The sequence below is a fragment of the Haliotis cracherodii genome, unplaced genomic scaffold (genome assembly GCF_022045235.1).
Source record: "Haliotis cracherodii isolate W230 unplaced genomic scaffold, xgHalCrac1.p SCAF_24, whole genome shotgun sequence".
Taxonomy (NCBI): Eukaryota; Metazoa; Mollusca; class Gastropoda; order Lepetellida; family Haliotidae; genus Haliotis; species Haliotis cracherodii.
Genome location: NW_027266280.1, coordinates 223,485 through 241,962, shown reverse-complemented (window position 1 = coordinate 241,962; position 18,478 = coordinate 223,485). Strand labels below are relative to the sequence as shown.

Here is an 18,478-nt window from a genome sequence, read left to right as displayed (position 1 = left end):
ATCCGGGGAAGAATAGGTCTTAAGCAACCCATTCTTGCTGTAAAAGGCGACTATGCTTGTTGTAAGAGGCGACTAATGGGGTCGGGTGGTCATGCTCGCTGACTTGGTCGATGCATGTCTTTGATCCCGATTGTGTGGATCGATGCTCATGATGTCAATCACTGGATTGATTATTTACTCCATTATTTACAGACCGCCGTCATATAGCTGGAATATTGCTGAGTGCGGCGTAAAACAACAAACCAACTTGTTGTGTGGTGATTAGATGCACCGAGAGAAGATTGACACCTTCTTGACATTCATACGATGCCTTAGATATATGTCAAGTGACAATAGTATTTTCAACATCATAAGAAACGTTACATATTGGGATTTGCCCTCCTATATCTACTGGAACTCTGAAATAGATAGGGAAAACTGAGTTTACGACTTAAATTTTTCTGTACATCGAATATATGCTTTTTTAGAAAGTGGTCACATGTAACAAATGTTTTATTCGGGATAACGCATACTCAGGAAAGAACAAATTCTAGGCACCTAATCGACAGCACACAAGTCAGCGATCTAACCCAGTGAGCGTGGAAGCGGCTGTGAGTGTGGTCAGAATTCCAGATGGGATTCAACTCAAAAACTAATAGAGTAGAATTTATATTTTGCTGGGAAAGTGTTATTCCAAATATAACATTTGTTTCTGGAAATTGTTTGAAATTTGTTAGATCGTGTACGTCGACGACTACCACTAAAATCTTTGGGAAAAAAACATCGTATTGGTCGTAAATGTGGCATTGACTTGCACGTTTCAGCGGCTTATTTTGGGGAGTTTTTTAAAAATATTCTTATAGAGATTGCTATGAATGTTCAAATCTACTTAAGACGAGTTCTAATTCCTTCGTTTGGTGCTATTAGTCGAACAACATATAATATACTTTTGTATTTAATAAACATTATTAAATTTTGTTCAGAATGATCTCAATTTCACATCTTTGTCTAAATGTATTAAGATTGTTCAGTATTTGTGTAAAGCACAATAAATCAAACTGATGATTAGCGGGACATGTGTGTCACAGCCACGTAAATTACTTCTGGTCCCAAAAGTCGAAGCTGATAATGAAGTGTACCAAATAAAAAATAAATGGCTATTCCTCTCGTGCATTTATTTAATCTGATTACGAAACAAATATGATGAAATAAAATAAAAGATATCATTTTCTTCATACACTAGTCTCACTAGAGATTATTAAAAAAGGTCGCAGGCGTTAACTTTCCATTCTAGTATGTTGAAAGGGAAGTGGTATCTTTGACATAATTTCCCCGAGGCCTGGTTGACATGGGGTATCAGTGTTTTTGATAACACAAGCTTCTTGTTGTTATCTCACAAGATCGTCAAAATGGATGACAGTACTTCGTCGAGCGAAATATGGCCAGTTAAATATACTGGATTGTCTTATGGACTTCTGGTAATAAACTGTTCTGCAGTACTTTTTTATTTGATTGGTAGAGTTGCGGCTGCCTGTATTTCGGAATCTGCGAAACACGCACCTTGGAGATGGAAAAATACGATAGTGTCATTTACGCACGCTTGCATCAGTGGTAGCTGGTCTGTTATGTGGTGAGTACGTTACAAATTTGATATTTTTAAGTGTAACTTCCTTGATTGATCTCAAATGTATAGTTTTAAACATTTTGCACTGCATGCGGTAGCCTATGTTCGTGCTAACATTCACTGTAAATATCTTTCAGCTTTTACGAGACGCCCAAACTTGCAGAAGACATGATAACAACGTATTCTTCATTTTCCTACACTCTGATTTCATTTTCAGTCGGTAAGTTGTCACAATTCTGATTATGTAAGTGATGATTTTGCTGTTTAAACCGTGACCCAGTTCTTGCTTATGCAACTGGCATCCCACGTGACCCGATCGTTTAGCAGCGGGTCAAACACGTGACAACAATGTTGTTAATCAGCGCCGTCGACGGCGACTTTGGCGAACTGTAATGAACATGTTTAGGAGCTGGTTCACAATTTGATAACTATTGATATTGACAGGAAAACATCTAGCACTATTAAGCTGATTAAAATCTAGATATCAATAACACAACCACTTGATTGGTTCTTTCAAAAGTAAATACATATCGGTAGGCCTATTAGGTTTATATCTTCAAGGAGCAGACTCGGATACTCATACTTTTTTTTCACTTTGTGTGTTTTCTTCACTTCGTTTACATAATAAAGCATGGTTTATGCAGTTTTGCCCTTAAAATTTCAAGTTGCTAGAACTAGAGTAACCTAGCTCCCAGGCTGAACTGAAAGATAAGTCCATGGATGTGTAGTTATTCTGTCATCACGAAAGGCAAGTCTAGACAAGCGGACAGTAAGGAGTCATTAGGAGGCCTTTCTCTGTGGGGGCAGCTTGTTCTTATATATATTATATATTGTTTATATAATCTCGATTGAAACTAATATTTATTGCCACAGAGACATCTGCAAGTCTATGTCTTAAGGTGGTTATTCTTGTTATTGATGTACGTGTATTTTCCTTTATTGCTTGAGAAAAATGTTTATGTTATGTAACAGTAAAATCAAAGTTTAATTTTCTCCAGAATATTTACATGTTGACATATTGATGTGTCGAAGTGTTGACATATTGACATATTCTGTAAGTTTATTAATAAAATGATCAACAGTAACATTTCCATTCGTTACTCTTCAACGACAAGGAAACAAACTTGTCAGGTAGTTAAATATCATTGAAAACGAAGATAACATATTTTGGATGAAGCATTTCTCAGCATCAAACGTAACATTTCAAACCTGATGGATATTTAGACATTATAATTAAGTGTTCCAGTGTATTTATTTCGCCACATTGATCACAAGTATTACTAACTTTTACATTTATAAGTTAATCATAGTTGTCTACAAGGGCTAATAACTTTAAATTCTTCCCAACGAAGGTTCTAACAAAATTAATTGAATGCAATGCCAATGATATGACCTGTTTTGAAAAGTGGTAATGCACGTTCAAGTTGTCTTTGACAACCAAGATAAACTTTGTGACATTGATCTTATTTGTTTTGTAAATTGATCAAGTTTAATAATATGTTTTTGTAAGAAATTTAAAAATGCCATTTTTAATGCTCAGCACTTTTAATGTGTATTTGATGACTAAATAGGTTTGTTAACTGTAAATATTTCACATAAGACAATCTACAAATCTACTGAACAGATCAATATTTCACATAACACAATCCACAAATCTACCGTACAGATAATATTTCACATAACACAATCTACAAATCAACTGAACCCATCAATATTTCACATAAGACAATCTACAAATCTGGCGACTACGCTTGGAAACATATTTTGACGTATTCTCGTTTAAAAATTTTAAAACTGATAAAAAGAACATTCTGGAATGGCTTACAGATGGCCTAGATTGTATGGATAAAATATAAAACCCATAACTGTCGTTCGGAATACTCTCTGTTAAATATTTCGAGTTTGCATGATCAGAAAACAAATTCCGTCTGTCACTTTCATGATGTGGTAAGCGACGCTCTGATTGCTTGGATGAAAAGTCGTTCTGATGTGACCCGTCATGGGATGTCCTCAGATCTTTGTTTAGCGATAGCGAGAACTAAGATCTGATTTTATTGAGATTGGAACAGATCAATATTTCTCCCTCTCTTCCTCCATCTTTTCTTCCCTCCCTCTTGTCCTCCTTCCCCCTTCCTCCCTCCACCTCTTCCCCCTCTCTCTTGTCCTCCCTCTCCCAGTCTCTTCTTCCTTCCTCCCCTTCCCCCTCCTGTCTCCCACCCTCCCTCTTCCTCTCTTCCTCCCCCTCCCTCTTGTCCCCCCTCTCTTTCTCCCTCCACCTCTTCCCCCTCTCTCTTGTTCTCCCTCTCCCAGTCTCTTCTTCCTTCCTCCCCCTCCCCCTCCTGTCTCCCACCCTCCCTCTTCCTCTCTTCCTCCCCCTCCCTCTTGTCCCCCCTCTCTTCCTCCCTCCACCTCTTCCCCCTCTTTCTTGTCAGCCCTCTCCCAGTCTCTTCTTCCTTCCTCCCCCTCCTGTCTCCCACCCTCCCTCTTCCTCTCTTCCTCCTCCTCCCTCTTGTCCCCCCCTCTCTTCCTCCCTCCACCTCTTCCCCCTCTCTCTTGTCCTCCCTCTCCCAGTCTCTTCTTCCTTCCTCCCCCTCCCCCTCCTGTCTCCCACCCTCCCTCTTCCTCTCTTCCTCCCCCTCCCTCTTGTCCCCCCTCTCTTCCTCCCTCCACCTCTTCCCCCTCTCTCTTGTCCTCCCTCTCCCAGTCTCTTCTTCCTTCCTCCCCTTCCCTCTCCTGTCTCCCACCCTCCCCCTCTCTTCATCCCTCCCTCTTGTCCTCCCTGTCTCTTCTTCCTCCCTCCCCTCCTGTCTCCCTCCCCCTTTTGTCTCCCACCCTCCCCCTGTCTTCATCCCTCCCTCTTGTCCTCCCTGTCTCTTCTTCCTCCCTCCCCTCCTGTCTCCCACCCCCGTCTTCCACCCTCCTCCTCTCTTCACCCCTCCACCTCTCCCCCTCCATCTTGTCCTCCCTCTCCCTGTCTCTTCTTCCTCCCTCCTCTCCCCCTTTTGTCTCCCACCCTCCCCCTCTCTTCATCCCTCCCTCTTGTCCTCCCTGTCTCTTCTTCCTCCCTCCCCCTCCTGTCTCCCACCCTCCCCTCTCTTCATCCCTGCACCTCTCCCCCCTCCCTCTTCCCTCCCTCTTGTCCTCCCTGTCTCTTCTTCCTCCATCCCCCCAACCTCCCCCTCTCTTCATCCTTCCACCTCCCCCCTCCCTCTTGTCTTCCTCTCCCTGTCTCTTCTTCCTCCCTGTCTCTTCTTCCTCCACCCCCCCCAACCAAGTAGAGGTAGGGTAGCCTTTTGTTGAAGACTTCATATCAGCCATGGGGCCTTGGTCAAGTAGAGGTAGGGTAGCCTTTTGTTGAAGACTTCATGTTAGCCATGGGCCTTGTGTTGAAGACTTCATGTCAGCTATTGGGCCTTGTGTTGAAGACTTCATGTCAGCCAGGGGACTTGTATTGAAGACTTCATGTCAGCCAGGGGCCTTGGTCAAGTAGAGGTAGGGTAACCTTGTATTGAAGACTTCATGTCAGCCATGGGCCTTGTGTTGAAGACTTCATGTCTGCCAGGGGCCTTGGTCAAGTAGAGGTAGGGTAACCTTGTATTGAAGACTTCATGTCTGCCAGGGTCCTTGGTCAAGTAGAGGTAGGGTAGCCTTGTGTTGAAGACTTCATGTCTGCCAGGGGCCTTGGTCAAGTAGAGGTAGGCTAGCCTTGTATTGAAGACTGTCTTCATGTCTGCCATGGGCCTTGGTCAAGTAGAGGTAGGGTAGCCTTGTGTTGAAGACTTCATGTCTGCCATGGGCCTTGGTCAAGTAGAGGTAGGGTAGCCTTGTATTGAAGACTGTCTTCATGTCTGCCATGGGCCTTGTGTTGAAGACTTCATGTCTGCCAGGGGCCTTGGTCAAGTAGAGGTAGGCTAGCCTTGTATTGAAGACTGTCTTCATGTCTGCCATGGGCCTTGGTCAAGTAGAGGTAGGGTAGCCTTGTGTTGAAGACTTCATGTCTGCCAGGGTCCTTGGTCAAGTAGAGGTAGGGTAGCCTTGTGTTGAAGACTTCATGTCTGCCAGGGGCCTTGGTCAAGTAGAGGTAGGGTAGCCTTGTGTTGAAGACTTCATGTCTGCCAGGGGCCTTGGTCAAGTAGAGGTAGGTTAGCCTTGTTTTGAAGACTTCATGTCAGCCATGGGCCTTGTGTTGAAGACAGGGGACTTGTGTTGAAGCCTTCAATTCTGCCAGGGGACTTGGTCAAGTAGAGGTAGGGTAACCTTGTGTTGAAGACTTCATGTCAGCCAGGGGCCCTGTGTTGAAGTCTTCATGTCTGCCAGGGTACTTGTTTTGAAGACTTCATGTCTGCCAGGGACCTTGTGTTGAAGACTTCATGTCAGCCAGGGGCCTTGGTCAAGTAGAGGTAGGGTAGCCTTGTGTTGAAGACTTCATGTCTGCCAGGGGCCTTGGTCAAGTAGAGGTAGGTTAGCCTTGTTTTGAAGACTTCATGTCAGCCATGGGCCTTGTGTTGAAGACAGGGGACTTGTGTTGAAGCCTTCAATTCTGCCAGGGGACTTGGTCAAGTAGAGGTAGGGTAACCTTGTGTTGAAGACTTCATGTCAGCCAGGGGCCCTGTGTTGAAGTCTTCATGTCTGCCAGGGTACTTGTTTTGAAGACTTCATGTCTGCCAGGGACCTTGTGTTGAAGACTTCATGTCAGCCAGGGGCCTTGGTCAAGTAGAGGTAGGGTAGCCTTGTGTTGAAGACTTCATGTCTGCCAGGGTCCTTGGTCAAGTAGAGGTAGGGTAGCCTTGTATTGAAGACTTCATGTCTGCCAGGGTCCTTGGTCAAGTAGAGGTAGGGTAGCCTTGTGTTGAAGACTTCATGTCTGCCAGGGGCCTTGGTCAAGTAGAGGTAGGTTAGCCTTGTGTTGAAGACTTCATGTCTGCCAGGGTCCTTGGTCAAGTAGAGGTAGGGTAGCCTTGTGTTGAAGACTTCATGTCTGCCAGGGGCCTTGGTCAAGTAGAGGTAGGGTAGCCTTGTGTTGAAGACTTCATGTCTGCCATTGGGCCTTGTTTTGAAGACTTCATGTCAGCCATGGAGCCTTGTGTTGAAGACACGGGACTTGGGTTGAAGACGTCTGGTGTGTTGACCTTGTGTGGGAGATGTCTGTTCTGACCCTCGTGTGGAAGTTAGGTGACCTTCTGTTTTGACCCTTGTGTGGAGGTGTGTTGACCCTGTGTGGAAGACGTCTGTTCTGACCCTCGTGTGGAAGTGTGTTGACCTTGTGTGGAAGACGTCTGTTCTGACCCTCATGTGGAGGTTGTTGACCTTGTGTGGAAGATGTCTGTTCTGACCCTTGTGTGGAAGTGTGTTGACCTTGTGTGGAAGACGTCTGTTCTGACCCTCATGTGGAAGTTGGGTGACCTTCTGTTTTGACCCTTGTGTGGAGGTGTGTTGACCTTGTGTGGTAGATGTCTGTTCTGACCCTCGTATGGAGGTGTGTTGACCTTGTGTGGAAGATATCTGTTCTGACCCTCGTGTGGAAGTGTGTTGACCTTGTGCGGAAGACGTCTGTTCTGACCCTCTTTTGGAAGTGTGTTGACCTTGTGTGGAAGACGTCTGTTCTGACCCTCATGTGGAGGTTGTTGACCTTGTGTGGAAGATGTCTGTTCTGACCCTCATGTGGAGGTGTGTTGACCTTGTGTGGAAGACGTCTGTTCTGACCCTCATGTGGAGGTTGTTGACCTTGTGTGGAAGATGTCTGTTCTGACCCTCGTTTGGAGGTGTGTTGACCTTGTGTGGAAGATGTCTGTTCAAACCCTGTTTGGAAGTTTGGTGACCTTCTGTTTTGACCCTCGTTTGGAGGTGGGTTGACCTTCTGACCTCGTGTGTGTTTCAGGCTACTTTGTGTATGATGTGGTGGACATGCTGCTGTACCAGCGGACCAGACAAGGCCTTGAACTCCTCGGGCATCATGCAGTGGTGAGAAACATCTCTTTGGATTTACCGCCAATAAAACAGTCTGCTGTGATTTTCCTGAAATTCTAATAGGTTTGGTGTTGAACCCTTACCCCTCCCTAGTTGTCTCCCCTGATTGATGGTCCATGTTTTGATGTCCTTGCAGCTCCTCATGTGTTATATGGTTGCCATAACAACACACATGTATGTGGGCTACGCAGTGGTTGGGCTCATAGTTGAGGTGAATAGCATCTTCCTCCACCTCCGGCAAATCCTGCAGATTCAAGGTTTTCAAAAAGATAACAGTTTCTACAGGATGAACAGTTTGATTAATCTTGGTAAGTTACACAACCGGCCTGATCAATGTTGGTAAGTTACACAACCGGCCTGATCAATGTTGGTAAGTTACTCAACCGGCCTGATCAATGTTGGTAAGTTACTCAACCGGCCTGAACAATGTTGGTAAGTTTCACAACCGGCCTGATCAATGTTGGTAAGTTACACAACCAGCCTGATCAATGTTGGTAAGTTACACTACCAGCCTGATCAATGTTGGTAAGTTTCACAACCGGCCTGATCAATGTTGGTAAGTTACACAACCGGCCTGATTAATGTTGGTAAGCTTCACAACCGGCCTGATCAATGTTGGTAAGCTTCACAACTGGCCTGATCAATGTTGGTAAGCTTCACAACTGGCCTGATCAATGTTGGTAAGCTTCACAACCGGACTGATCAATGTTGGTAAGTTACTCAACCGGCTTGATCAATGTTGGTAAGCTTCTCAACCGGCCTGATCAATGTTGGTAAGCTTCACAACCGGCTTGATCAATGTTGGTAAGCTTCACTACCAGCCTGATCAATGTTGGTAAGCTTCACAACCGGCCTGATCAATGTTGGTAAGCTTCACTACCGGCCTGATCAATGTTGGTAAGCTTCACTACCGGCCTGATCAATGTTGGTAAGCTTCACAACCGGACTGATCAATGTTGGTAAGTTACTCAACCGGCTTGATCAATGTTGGTAAGCTTCTCAACCGGCCTGATCAATGTTGGTAAGTTTCACAACCGGCTTGATCAATGTTGGTAAGTTACTCAACCGGCCTGATCAATGTTGGTAAATTTCACAACCGGCCTGATCAATGTTGGTAAGCTTCACAACCGGCCTGATCAATGTTGGTAAGCTTCACTACCGGCCTGATCAATGTTGGTAAGCTTCACAACCGGACTGATCAATGTTGGTAAGTTACTCAACCGGCTTGATCAATGTTGGTAAGCTTCACAACCGGCCTGATCAATGTTGGTAAGCTTCACAACCGGCTTGATCAATGTTGGTAAGCTTCACTACCGGCCTGATCAATGTTGGTAAGCTTCACAATCGGCCTGATAAATGTTGGTAAGCTACTCAACCAGCCTGATCAATGTTGGTAAGCTTCACTACCGGCCTGATCAATGTTGGTAAGCTTCACTACCAGCCTGATCAATGTTGGTAAGTTACTCAACCGTTTTGATCAATGTTGGTAAGCTTCACAACCGGCCTGATCAATGTTGGTAAGTTTCACAACCGGCCTTATCAATGTTGGTAAGTTTCACAACCGGCCTGATGAATGTTGTTAAGCTTCACCACCGGCCTTATCAATGTTGGTAAGTTACTCAACCGGCCTGATCAATGTTGGTAAGCTTCACAACCGGCCTGATCAATGTTGGTAAGCTTCACAACCGGCTTGATCAATGTTGGTATGTTACTCAACCGGCCTGATTATTGGTGGTATCTGTTCAGTGCCAAAAACACCATGTTTATGTTTGTGTGTTCAAGCTCCTGTTGCTATGGCAACCTTCTCTGTTTACAGGCACCTTCATTGTGTGTCGCATCACGCTGCTGGCATGGATGACGCGGTGGATCGTCATCAACAAGGACCATGTTCCCCTGTTGTTCTACACGATGGGCAGCGTGGGGCTAGCCGTTCTCACACTGATGAACATAATCCTGTTTTATCGTGTGTTGATGAGTGACTTCGTCAGGAAGAAGGACACACGTTCCAAGAATGAGTAGGTGGCCGAGAGGTGATAACCTGAAGCTTGGTCTTGCCATTCCTTGATGCCAGTCTTCTCCATGTTCGCAGAATTTGTTCTGAAGAGAAATTGATCAAACCCCATGTATGAACACTGGGAATCCTTAAGATTTTTGTGTATTGATTCTGCTCACATGTTGAGCACTGCCCAGTGGAAGCCATACTGGCCGTTGGTGACACAATGGTCATGATTGCCCTCAGACTAGAAGGAGCAGCGGCAGCAGCAGCAGCTCACAACTGTGGAAATGATCGTCTGCAGTGTGTGTTGTTGGTCAGTGGCCAGTCCTTTGTGAGTGTCTTAATCCAGTTGAGTGTAAACATGGAAGTAGGTACATCCAAGAGAGGAGGATTCTGATTGGTTCCCACCTTCGCTGTCTGTATCTCTGTATCACCCCAGTGCTTGTGGGGTTTACAATGTGTGCATCCTCCATTATCAAGTGTACAATGCCTCCATTCTGTTATTTGTGAAAAATACCCTCGACCCATTTGCTAACCTTGCTCTGTTTTGTGTCTGATTCAAACTGTGTGATGCCAGATATGATCACACATTATGCCCCGAGGGATCGGTTGACTGGGAATTTATCTCACCAACATTCATTCAGGCAGACCGGGAGTACATGTCCTCAGTTTCACTGAGTTTGCAAAACTTGTTACACTTGTCTTGAGTAAATAACACCGGATACTGAAGTAGGCAGCCATGTTGACAGCTAGCAGATGTTTACACACAGGGTTACTTCCCTTTAACCAATGCATTCGAATAAACATTGCTGAATTTCAGCTCAACGATACTTTTGCAGGATAAGGTTTGTTCCGATTGATTTCTCAGCGGGCTACATGTAAATTAGAAATTAGAGGTATCTACTTGACAGACTGGGTGATGCAGGATGGCAGGATGGAGGTATCTACTTGACAGACTAGGTGATGCAGGATGGTAGGATGGAGGTATCTACTGGACAGACTGGGTGATGCAGGATGGAGGTATCTACTGGACAGACTAGGTGATGCAGGATGGTAGGATGGAGGTATCTACTGGACAGACTGGGTGATGCAGGATGGTAGGATGGAGGTATCTACTGGACAGACTGGGTGATGCAGGATGGAGGTATCTACTGGACAGACTGGGTGATGCAGGATGGAGGTATCTACTGGACAGACTGGGTGATGCAGGATGGCAGGATGGAGGTATCTACTGGACAGACTGGGTGATGCAGGATGGCAGGATGGAGGTATCTACTGGACAGACTAGGTGATGCAGGATGGTAGGATGGAGGTATCTACTGGACAGACTGGGTGATGCAGGATGGTAGGATGGAGGTATCTACTGGACAGACTGGGTGATGCAGGATGGAGGTATCTACTGGACAGACTAGGTGATGCAGGATGGCAGGATGGAGGTATCTACGGGACAGACTGGGTGATGCAGGATGGTAGGATGGAGGTATCTACTGGACAGACTGGGTGATGCAGGATGGCAGGATGGAGGTATCTACTGGACAGACTGGGTGATGCAGGATGGAGGTATCTACTGGACAGACTGGGTGATGCAGGATGGAGGTATCTACTGGACAGACTAGGTGATGCAGGATGGTAGGATGGAGGTATCTACTGGACAGACTGGGTGATGCAGGATGGTAGGATGGAGGTATCTACTGGACAGACTGGGTGATGCAGGATGGAGGTATCTACTGGACAGACTGGGTGATGCAGGATGGCAGGATGGAGGTATCTACGGGACAGACTGGGTGATGCAGGATGGTAGGATGGAGGTATCTACTGGACAGACTGGGTGATGCAGGATGGCAGGATGGAGGTATCTACTGGACAGACTGGGTGATGCAGGATGGAGGTATCTACTGGACAGACTAGGTGATGCAGGATGGTAGGATGGAGGTATCTACTGGACAGACTGGGTGATGCAGGATGGTAGGATGGAGGTATCTACTGGACAGACTGGGTGATGCAAGGATGGAGGTATCTACTGGACAGACTGGGTGATGCAGGATGGAGGTATCTACTGGACAGACTGGGTGATGCAGGATGGCAGGATGGAGGTATCTACTGGACAGACTGGGTGATGCAGGATGGTAGGATGGAGGTATCTACTGGACAGACTGGGTGATGCAGGATGGTAGGATGGAGGTATCTACTGGACAGACTGGGTGATGCAGGATGGTAGGATGGAGGTATCTACTGGACAGACTGGGTGATGCAGGATGGCAGGATGGAGGTATCTACTGGACAGACTGGGTGATGCAGGATGGCAGGATGGAGGTATCTACTGGACAGACTGGGTGATGCAGGATGGTAGGATGGAGGTATCTACTGGACAGACTGGGTGATGCAGGATGGCAGGATGGAGGTATCTACTGGACAGACTGGGTGATGCAGGATGGTAGGATAGAGGTATCTACTGGACAGACTGGGTGATGCAGGATGGAGGTATCTACTGGACAGACTGGGTGATGCAGGATGGTGGTATCTACTGGACAGACTGGGTGATGCAGGATGGAGGTATCTACTGGACAGACTGGGTGATGCAGGATGGTGGTATCTACGGGACAGACTGGGTGATGCAGGATGGAGGTATCTACTGGACAGACTGGGTGATGCAGGATGGAGGTATCTACTGGACAGGCTGGGTGATGCAGGATGGTAGGATGGAGGTATCTACTGGACAGACTGGGTGATGCAGGATGGAGGTATCTACTGGACAGACTAGGTGATGCAGGATGGTAGGATGGAGGTATCTACTGGACAGACTGGGTGATGCAGGATGGAGGTATCTACTGGACAGACTGGGTGATGCAGGATGGTAGGATGGAGGTATCTACTGGACAGACTGGGTGATGCAGGATGGTAGGATGGAGGTATCTACTGGACAGACTGGGTGATGCAGGATGGAGGTATCTACTGGACAGACTGGGTGATGCAGGATGGAGGTATCTACTGGACAGACTGGGTGATGCAGGATGGTGGTATCTACTGGACAGACTGGGTGATGCAGGATGGAGGTATCTACTGGACAGACTGGGTGATGCAGGATGGTGGTATCTACGGGACAGACTGGGTGATGCAGGATGGAGGTATCTACTGGACAGACTGGGTGATGCAGGATGGAGGTATCTACTGGACAGACTGGGTGATGCAGGATGGAGGTATCTACTGGACAGACTGGGTGATGCAGGATGGTGGTATCTACGGGACAGACTGGGTGATGCAGGATGGAGGTATCTACTGGACAGACTAGGTGATGCAGGATGGTAGGATGGAGGTATCTACTGGACAGACTGGGTGATGCAGGATGGAGGTATCTACGGGACAGACTGGGTGATGCAGGATGGAGGTATCTACTGGACAGACTGGGTGATGCAGGATGGAGGTATCTACTGGACAGACTGGGTGATGCAGGATGGTGGTATCTACGGGACAGACTGGGTGATGCAGGATGGAGGTATCTACTGGACAGACTGGGTGATGCAGGATGGAGGTATCTACTGGACAGACTGGGTGATGCAGGATGGAGGTATCTACTGGACAGACTGGGTGATGCAGGATGGAGGTATCTACTGGACAGACTGGGTGATGCAGGATGGAGGTATCTACTGGACAGACTGGGTGATGCAGGGCAGTGTGCTTCACAACTAGCTGGGATGATAACAGGTTTAATGTGGAACATAAGGGCGACTACTTCCTCAGGGAATCAGGTTGTGTTGCTTGTTCATGTGAAGGTCCTTTCCTATATGTAAACAAGATTAATCGATATGATGTACACATACATATATATTATATATACATATCCCATAGAGCGGGGAGTTTGTTGTGCCCAGATTGTGAAACGCAGCCATTGCTTCCTTTATAAATCAATTCTTGATTGAAGTTGGTAAACATGGCAAAAGTCTTGCAGTGTTGGGACATAGGCGGAGTAAATCGGCAGCAAGCTCCGCCATGTTTGCTTCAATTGGTTTTAGTCCCACACGTTTAGTGGAACAATCAGTGTCTACCTGCAGGGAAATGTCAACATTTGTTACCAATTGGAAACATTTTTAAATGTATTATTTCTGTAACCAAAACTGTCAGCCTTCCTAGGGCCTATTTCAACAGCCCTTTTTATAAACCTATTCATTGTCTTCGGGATATTCCATTCTCTATCAGGTAATGTGTTTAAGAGGTGCTAAACGATTTCTTCACAAGTACACATTAACTTGTTGTATGTATTCAAGAATCTGTGATTCATGTGTGCCGATTTTCAGGTTTTCCCTCTTCATCTTGTATTCCCTTCCTGGGCATATTTAGCCAGGATGTCTCCTGTAAACACAGTAGAGATAGTGGGTGGCTTGGGGAGGGCCTGTCATTTGCTTTCAAGATTACGTTCTTTCAGCTACAACAAGTTTTGTGGGAGCCAGTTTCTTTTTTTGTTCACAGTCTGAAGCCTAGTTATTTTTTTCAAGAATTTATCCCTCCTTGAATATCAGATGGTCGGCCACTCAGTGAGACCCGGGTTTGATTCCTGACATGGGTACAATGTGTGAAGTCCATTTCTAGGAGGAGGGGGTGTGTGTGTTAAGGATCGCCACCTTGGGAATACCTCTGTCACTGCTGGTGACAGTTGCCTTGCTATTGTGCTGTAAGTCACTGCCCTACCCTCAGGGTTTACAGTCAGGAATGTATGAGTCCTGTCCTAACAGCAGCTGACTTAGACTGACCACAAGTCTGACCCTTGCCCTGCTAAATATGCTGAGTATTGTATGTGACTTTTGTAGGAAGGAATTCCTTATGTTAAAATATACTTTAGTGGATATATTTGTTTTGTATAAGATGCTCATATCTACTTATGTCATATGGCTTATAGTCTTAAATGTTTTAGAAATCATATTTTTGTACTTATTAATTTGACTTTTTCAAACATGATTTAATATATGTTTTTTTTTGTCCAACTTGGTTTGTCTGATGGCTTTGTTACCATGGTTACATGAAGAAAATCAACCCTGTAAACACTATGTGGATGTTTATATATTATTGTGAATTCTTGTGTGTAATCTGAATGTTTAATTGTTGTAGCAATTACCGGGCATTACCTCATTACATTTTATAATGTATTCAACTTCAGGGAAAATCAAAAGAAGGGACCTGTGTGATGTTGTAAAACCACCCCTCCTGTTGTAGAACCACCCCCTATTATTGTAGAACCACTCCCTCCTATTGTAAAACCACCCCTCCTAATGTAGAACCACCCTCTATTATTGTAGAACCACTCCCTCCTATTGTAAAACCACCCCTCCTGTTGTAGAATCACCCCTCCTGTTGTAGAATCACCCCTCCTGTTGTAGAATCACCCCTCCTGTTGTAGAACCACCCCTCCTATTGTAGAACCACCCCTCCTGTTGTAGAACCACTCCCTCCTGTTGTAGAATCACCCCTCCTGTTGTAGAACCACCCCTCCTGTTGTAGAACCACTCCCTCCTGTTGTAGAATCACCCCTCCTGTTGTAGAACCACCCCTCCTGTTGTAGAACCACTCCCTCCTGTTGTAGAATCACCCCTCCTGTTGTAGAATCACCCCTCCTGTTGTAGAACCACCCCTCCTGTTGTAGAACCACTCCCTCCTGTTGTAGAACCACAGCCTTCTGTTGTACAACCACCCCTCCTATGCTAGAACCACCCATCCTATTGTAGAACCACCCCTCCTGTTGTACAACGACCCCCTCCTATGCTAAAACCACCCATCCTATTGTAGAACCACCCTTCCTATGCTAGAACCATCCATCCTAGTGTAGAGGACGTGTGATAAAAAACCCAGTACATACCTTAATTATATTTATCCCGCCAAACTTACAACTATTGTCATGGTTACACACACATAACACAGTGTGTTTAACGTGGTCACATAGACATATAAACTAGTGTCCAAAAGAAACGATACCACCTGTTTACAACGACATAAAAGAAAAACTAAACAATGCAGAAGTTTAGGATTGGTGTTATGCTTTTGAGAAATCCTTTCACAAAATCTGTACAAAAATTTCATTTCAATAAAATCTGTACAACCAATATGACAAGCCTTTAAAGATGGGTGGGGTGGAAAAATGAACATTTCGTTAGAGCACTGATTACAGAAACAACGGGAAATGTCACACCACACGTCTCAAAGTCAAGTCAGTAGCGGGTATGTCCACCGTGAGCATCAATACATGCCAGAACACGCCTACGGACTGATGACGTCAAACGTCTGATGACGTTGGGAGTGATGCGTTGCCATTCCTCGAGGAGACATCGTTCCAAGTCCTGGACGTTGACTGGAGGCACACGGCGACGTCGGATTTGCCGATCGAGGTGGTCCCATAAGTGCTCGATGGGATTCATGTCCAGTGAACATGCGGGCCATGGCAAAACCTGTACGTTGGCGTTGGCAAGGAAGTTCTGTGTCAATCTTGCTGTGTGTGGCCTTGCATTGTCATGTTGGAAAAGGAGTCCACGAGGCTGTTGCTGAATAAAGGGCACCACAACAGGCCGTAGGATGTCATCAAGATAACGCTGTGCATTCAGGTTTCCTCGAATTACGTTGACGTCACCACATATGCCACCCCAAACCATTAACCGTCCACCTCCAAATGGACCTGTTGGATACAGTTAGGCGCCAAACGTTCACCAAATCGTCGGGATACAAGCTGCCGTCCATCGTTTCTGAAGATGAGGAATCTGCTCTCATCAGAGAACATATCACGTGCCCAGTCCCGCCGTTGCCAACGTCGAACTCGCCTGGCCCAGATCAGTCTGTTGTTCCGGTGTCGAGGCGTCAGGAGCGGTCCGCGGAAGGGATGACGTGGCCGAATACCATACTGCCGTAGTGTCCTGTTGACGGTCTGTCGACTGATCCTGTGTCCCAGTGCTGTAGCCGCCGTGGACGTCGCTGTTACGGTGCGGTTCCTCAGGTGTAATACCCGGATGTAACGATCTTCACGGGGCGTGGTTACTCGTGGTCTTCCACTCCTGGGCCTGTCTGACGTAATCGCTGCATCAACCTGCTGATAGTGATGTGTGCGCAGCCCAACCTTCTGGCGACATCGACGTGTGATGCTCCTTGTTGGACCATTCCAACGTCTCTCTCTCTCTCGATGGCTGTCAAACGTGGCATATCTTGTGTTCTTTTTGTTGCTGTGATATCAACGTGTCTGATCAGCCGTTTTATACAGTTTTTATGCACGTGCAGAACATGCTAGAGAGGGAAATGTCACTTTCACGAAATTTACGTTTTTTCCCGGAAGTAATCACGTGTTCCCGGTATTTTTTATCGACTATGCTGTGTTTGGGATGTGCAATACGAATTGGCATGTTTTCATACTAGACAATTCACTTAGTAAAAAACAATTTTGAAAATAAGTTGGTATCGTTTCTTTTGGACACTAGTTTATTAACTATAGATATTTTACCAGCTCTTGCTATAAATGTGGATAAGGATTCCCTTGATGGGAAACGACACCTTTGAAATGCTGGCAATCATAAATTAGTTTGTTTAAACTAATAATGTATGTATTTATTCATGATTTGTTTATGTCCTACATAATAGTGCTGGGACAAAGACTGGGGAGGCGAGAGATGCATCTTTGCCTGACAGAGGTCTGGTGGGACATAGTCTGGGGGGCCAGCCTCGTTGATATTGATATTGATATTGATATTGATATTGGACAAATGATGTATACACCTATATGCTTGTGTTCATTTGCATTCCATGTTTAGTTCAGAGCAACATTTTACCGGTGTATGATTGTATCAATGTGCCGTTGATTTGTTATTGTAACAACAGTCCCTAGCATCCCAAGCTTCTCCCTAGCAACTCTAGCGGGAGGTGAAGGCCATTAAATGGATCGGGTGGACAGGACGGGTAACTTGGCAGTGGGCAAGTCATTCTGCCCTGATGGTGTTTATCGTTGCTCATAATATCAATCACTGTATTGTCTGGTTCAGACACTACTATTTACATCATATGGATGGATTATATGTGAGTGTGGCTGTTCAGTATGGTTTAGCAGAACTAAGACAGTTTGGAGATATTCTTGTGTGTTTTCTGAGAGGTGTTCATTGTAACAATTAATTGACAAAACCAAAACATCTAACAACACATATCTATGTCCACAACATTGGAACCAATTATGTTTAGGGACTGGCCGTTTGTTATTTGGAAGGGTGGGTGTGTGGGGCAATGGGGCTGCGCTTGTGATACAGTTTGGGAACACCTCTCACAGTGTCATAGTATCGCATATCCACTGTCCCCCTTAGTAGGCCATGTGTACATTTTTCTAAACTCATTGCTTGCCAGCACAGTCTGTGTGGAATGATATGGATGTTTGTCCCTGCCATCTCCTGCCCATGTCACTATTCCATGACAAGCAGGATGACCACGTGCCTCTGTTTTATACTGGTATTGTTAAACAAATTAATTATTTTTATTCTTGACTCAGGAGGATCCTGTGCTTTATGTATCATGGCGTGATTGAATAAATATTTATAACTATTGCACAATTGTTGTGTTTCATCTTGGTTGGAAGCCAGAAGCCGTAAGTCTTTTCCTACCAAGAAATAATCAACCGCAATATCTGCTGAAACAGATTCAGTTGGACGGAGAAGGTGATGACCTGGTAATGCCCTTAAGGGGCGGTCGGGTAGCGTAGTGGGTAAAGAAGACCTGTGTTCAATTCTCCTGCGTACAATTTATGAAGCCCATTTCCTTGGATGTCCTTAAGTCTCTGAACAATTTAGAAATGCAGACGCCATAGGCTGAAGTGTCGGAACATGACGGAGGAAAATCATCTTGTACAGAGGCTGCCACTATTTCGAATTTCCGTGCAGATCTCGATGAGCCTGACTATGGTTTCT

At 45.6% G+C, this 18,478-nt stretch overlaps 2 protein-coding genes across 3 annotated transcripts; both read left to right on the top strand.

Moving 5' to 3' along the window:
* Positions 1-1,323: 1,323 nt before the first annotated feature.
* LOC139472293 (TLC domain-containing protein 2-like) lies at positions 1,324-10,686 on the top strand. 2 transcript variants are annotated; one of them, XR_011653878.1, is made up of 6 exons: positions 1,324-1,609; positions 1,741-1,823; positions 7,482-7,564; positions 7,707-7,878; positions 9,387-10,506; positions 10,551-10,686. XR_011653878.1 is itself a non-coding variant. In XM_071254730.1 (5 exons), exons 1-5 carry the CDS (start codon positions 1,389-1,391, stop codon positions 9,587-9,589), a joined length of 762 nt encoding a protein of 253 aa, XP_071110831.1. In that variant the 5' UTR covers positions 1,324-1,388; the 3' UTR covers positions 9,590-10,686. The 2 variants fall into 2 exon arrangements, 1 of the variants encoding a protein (XP_071110831.1); XM_071254730.1 differs by having other exon boundaries at positions 9,387-10,686.
* A 1,805-nt stretch (positions 10,687-12,491) lies between these two features.
* On the top strand, positions 12,492-18,118 carry LOC139472347 (uncharacterized). Its single transcript, XM_071254811.1, has 2 exons — positions 12,492-12,835; positions 12,916-18,118. The coding sequence occupies exons 1-2, from the start codon at positions 12,499-12,501 to the stop codon at positions 13,251-13,253; spliced, it is 675 nt and encodes a 224-aa protein (XP_071110912.1). The 5' UTR covers positions 12,492-12,498; the 3' UTR covers positions 13,254-18,118.
* The last annotated feature ends 360 nt before the right edge of the window (positions 18,119-18,478 follow it).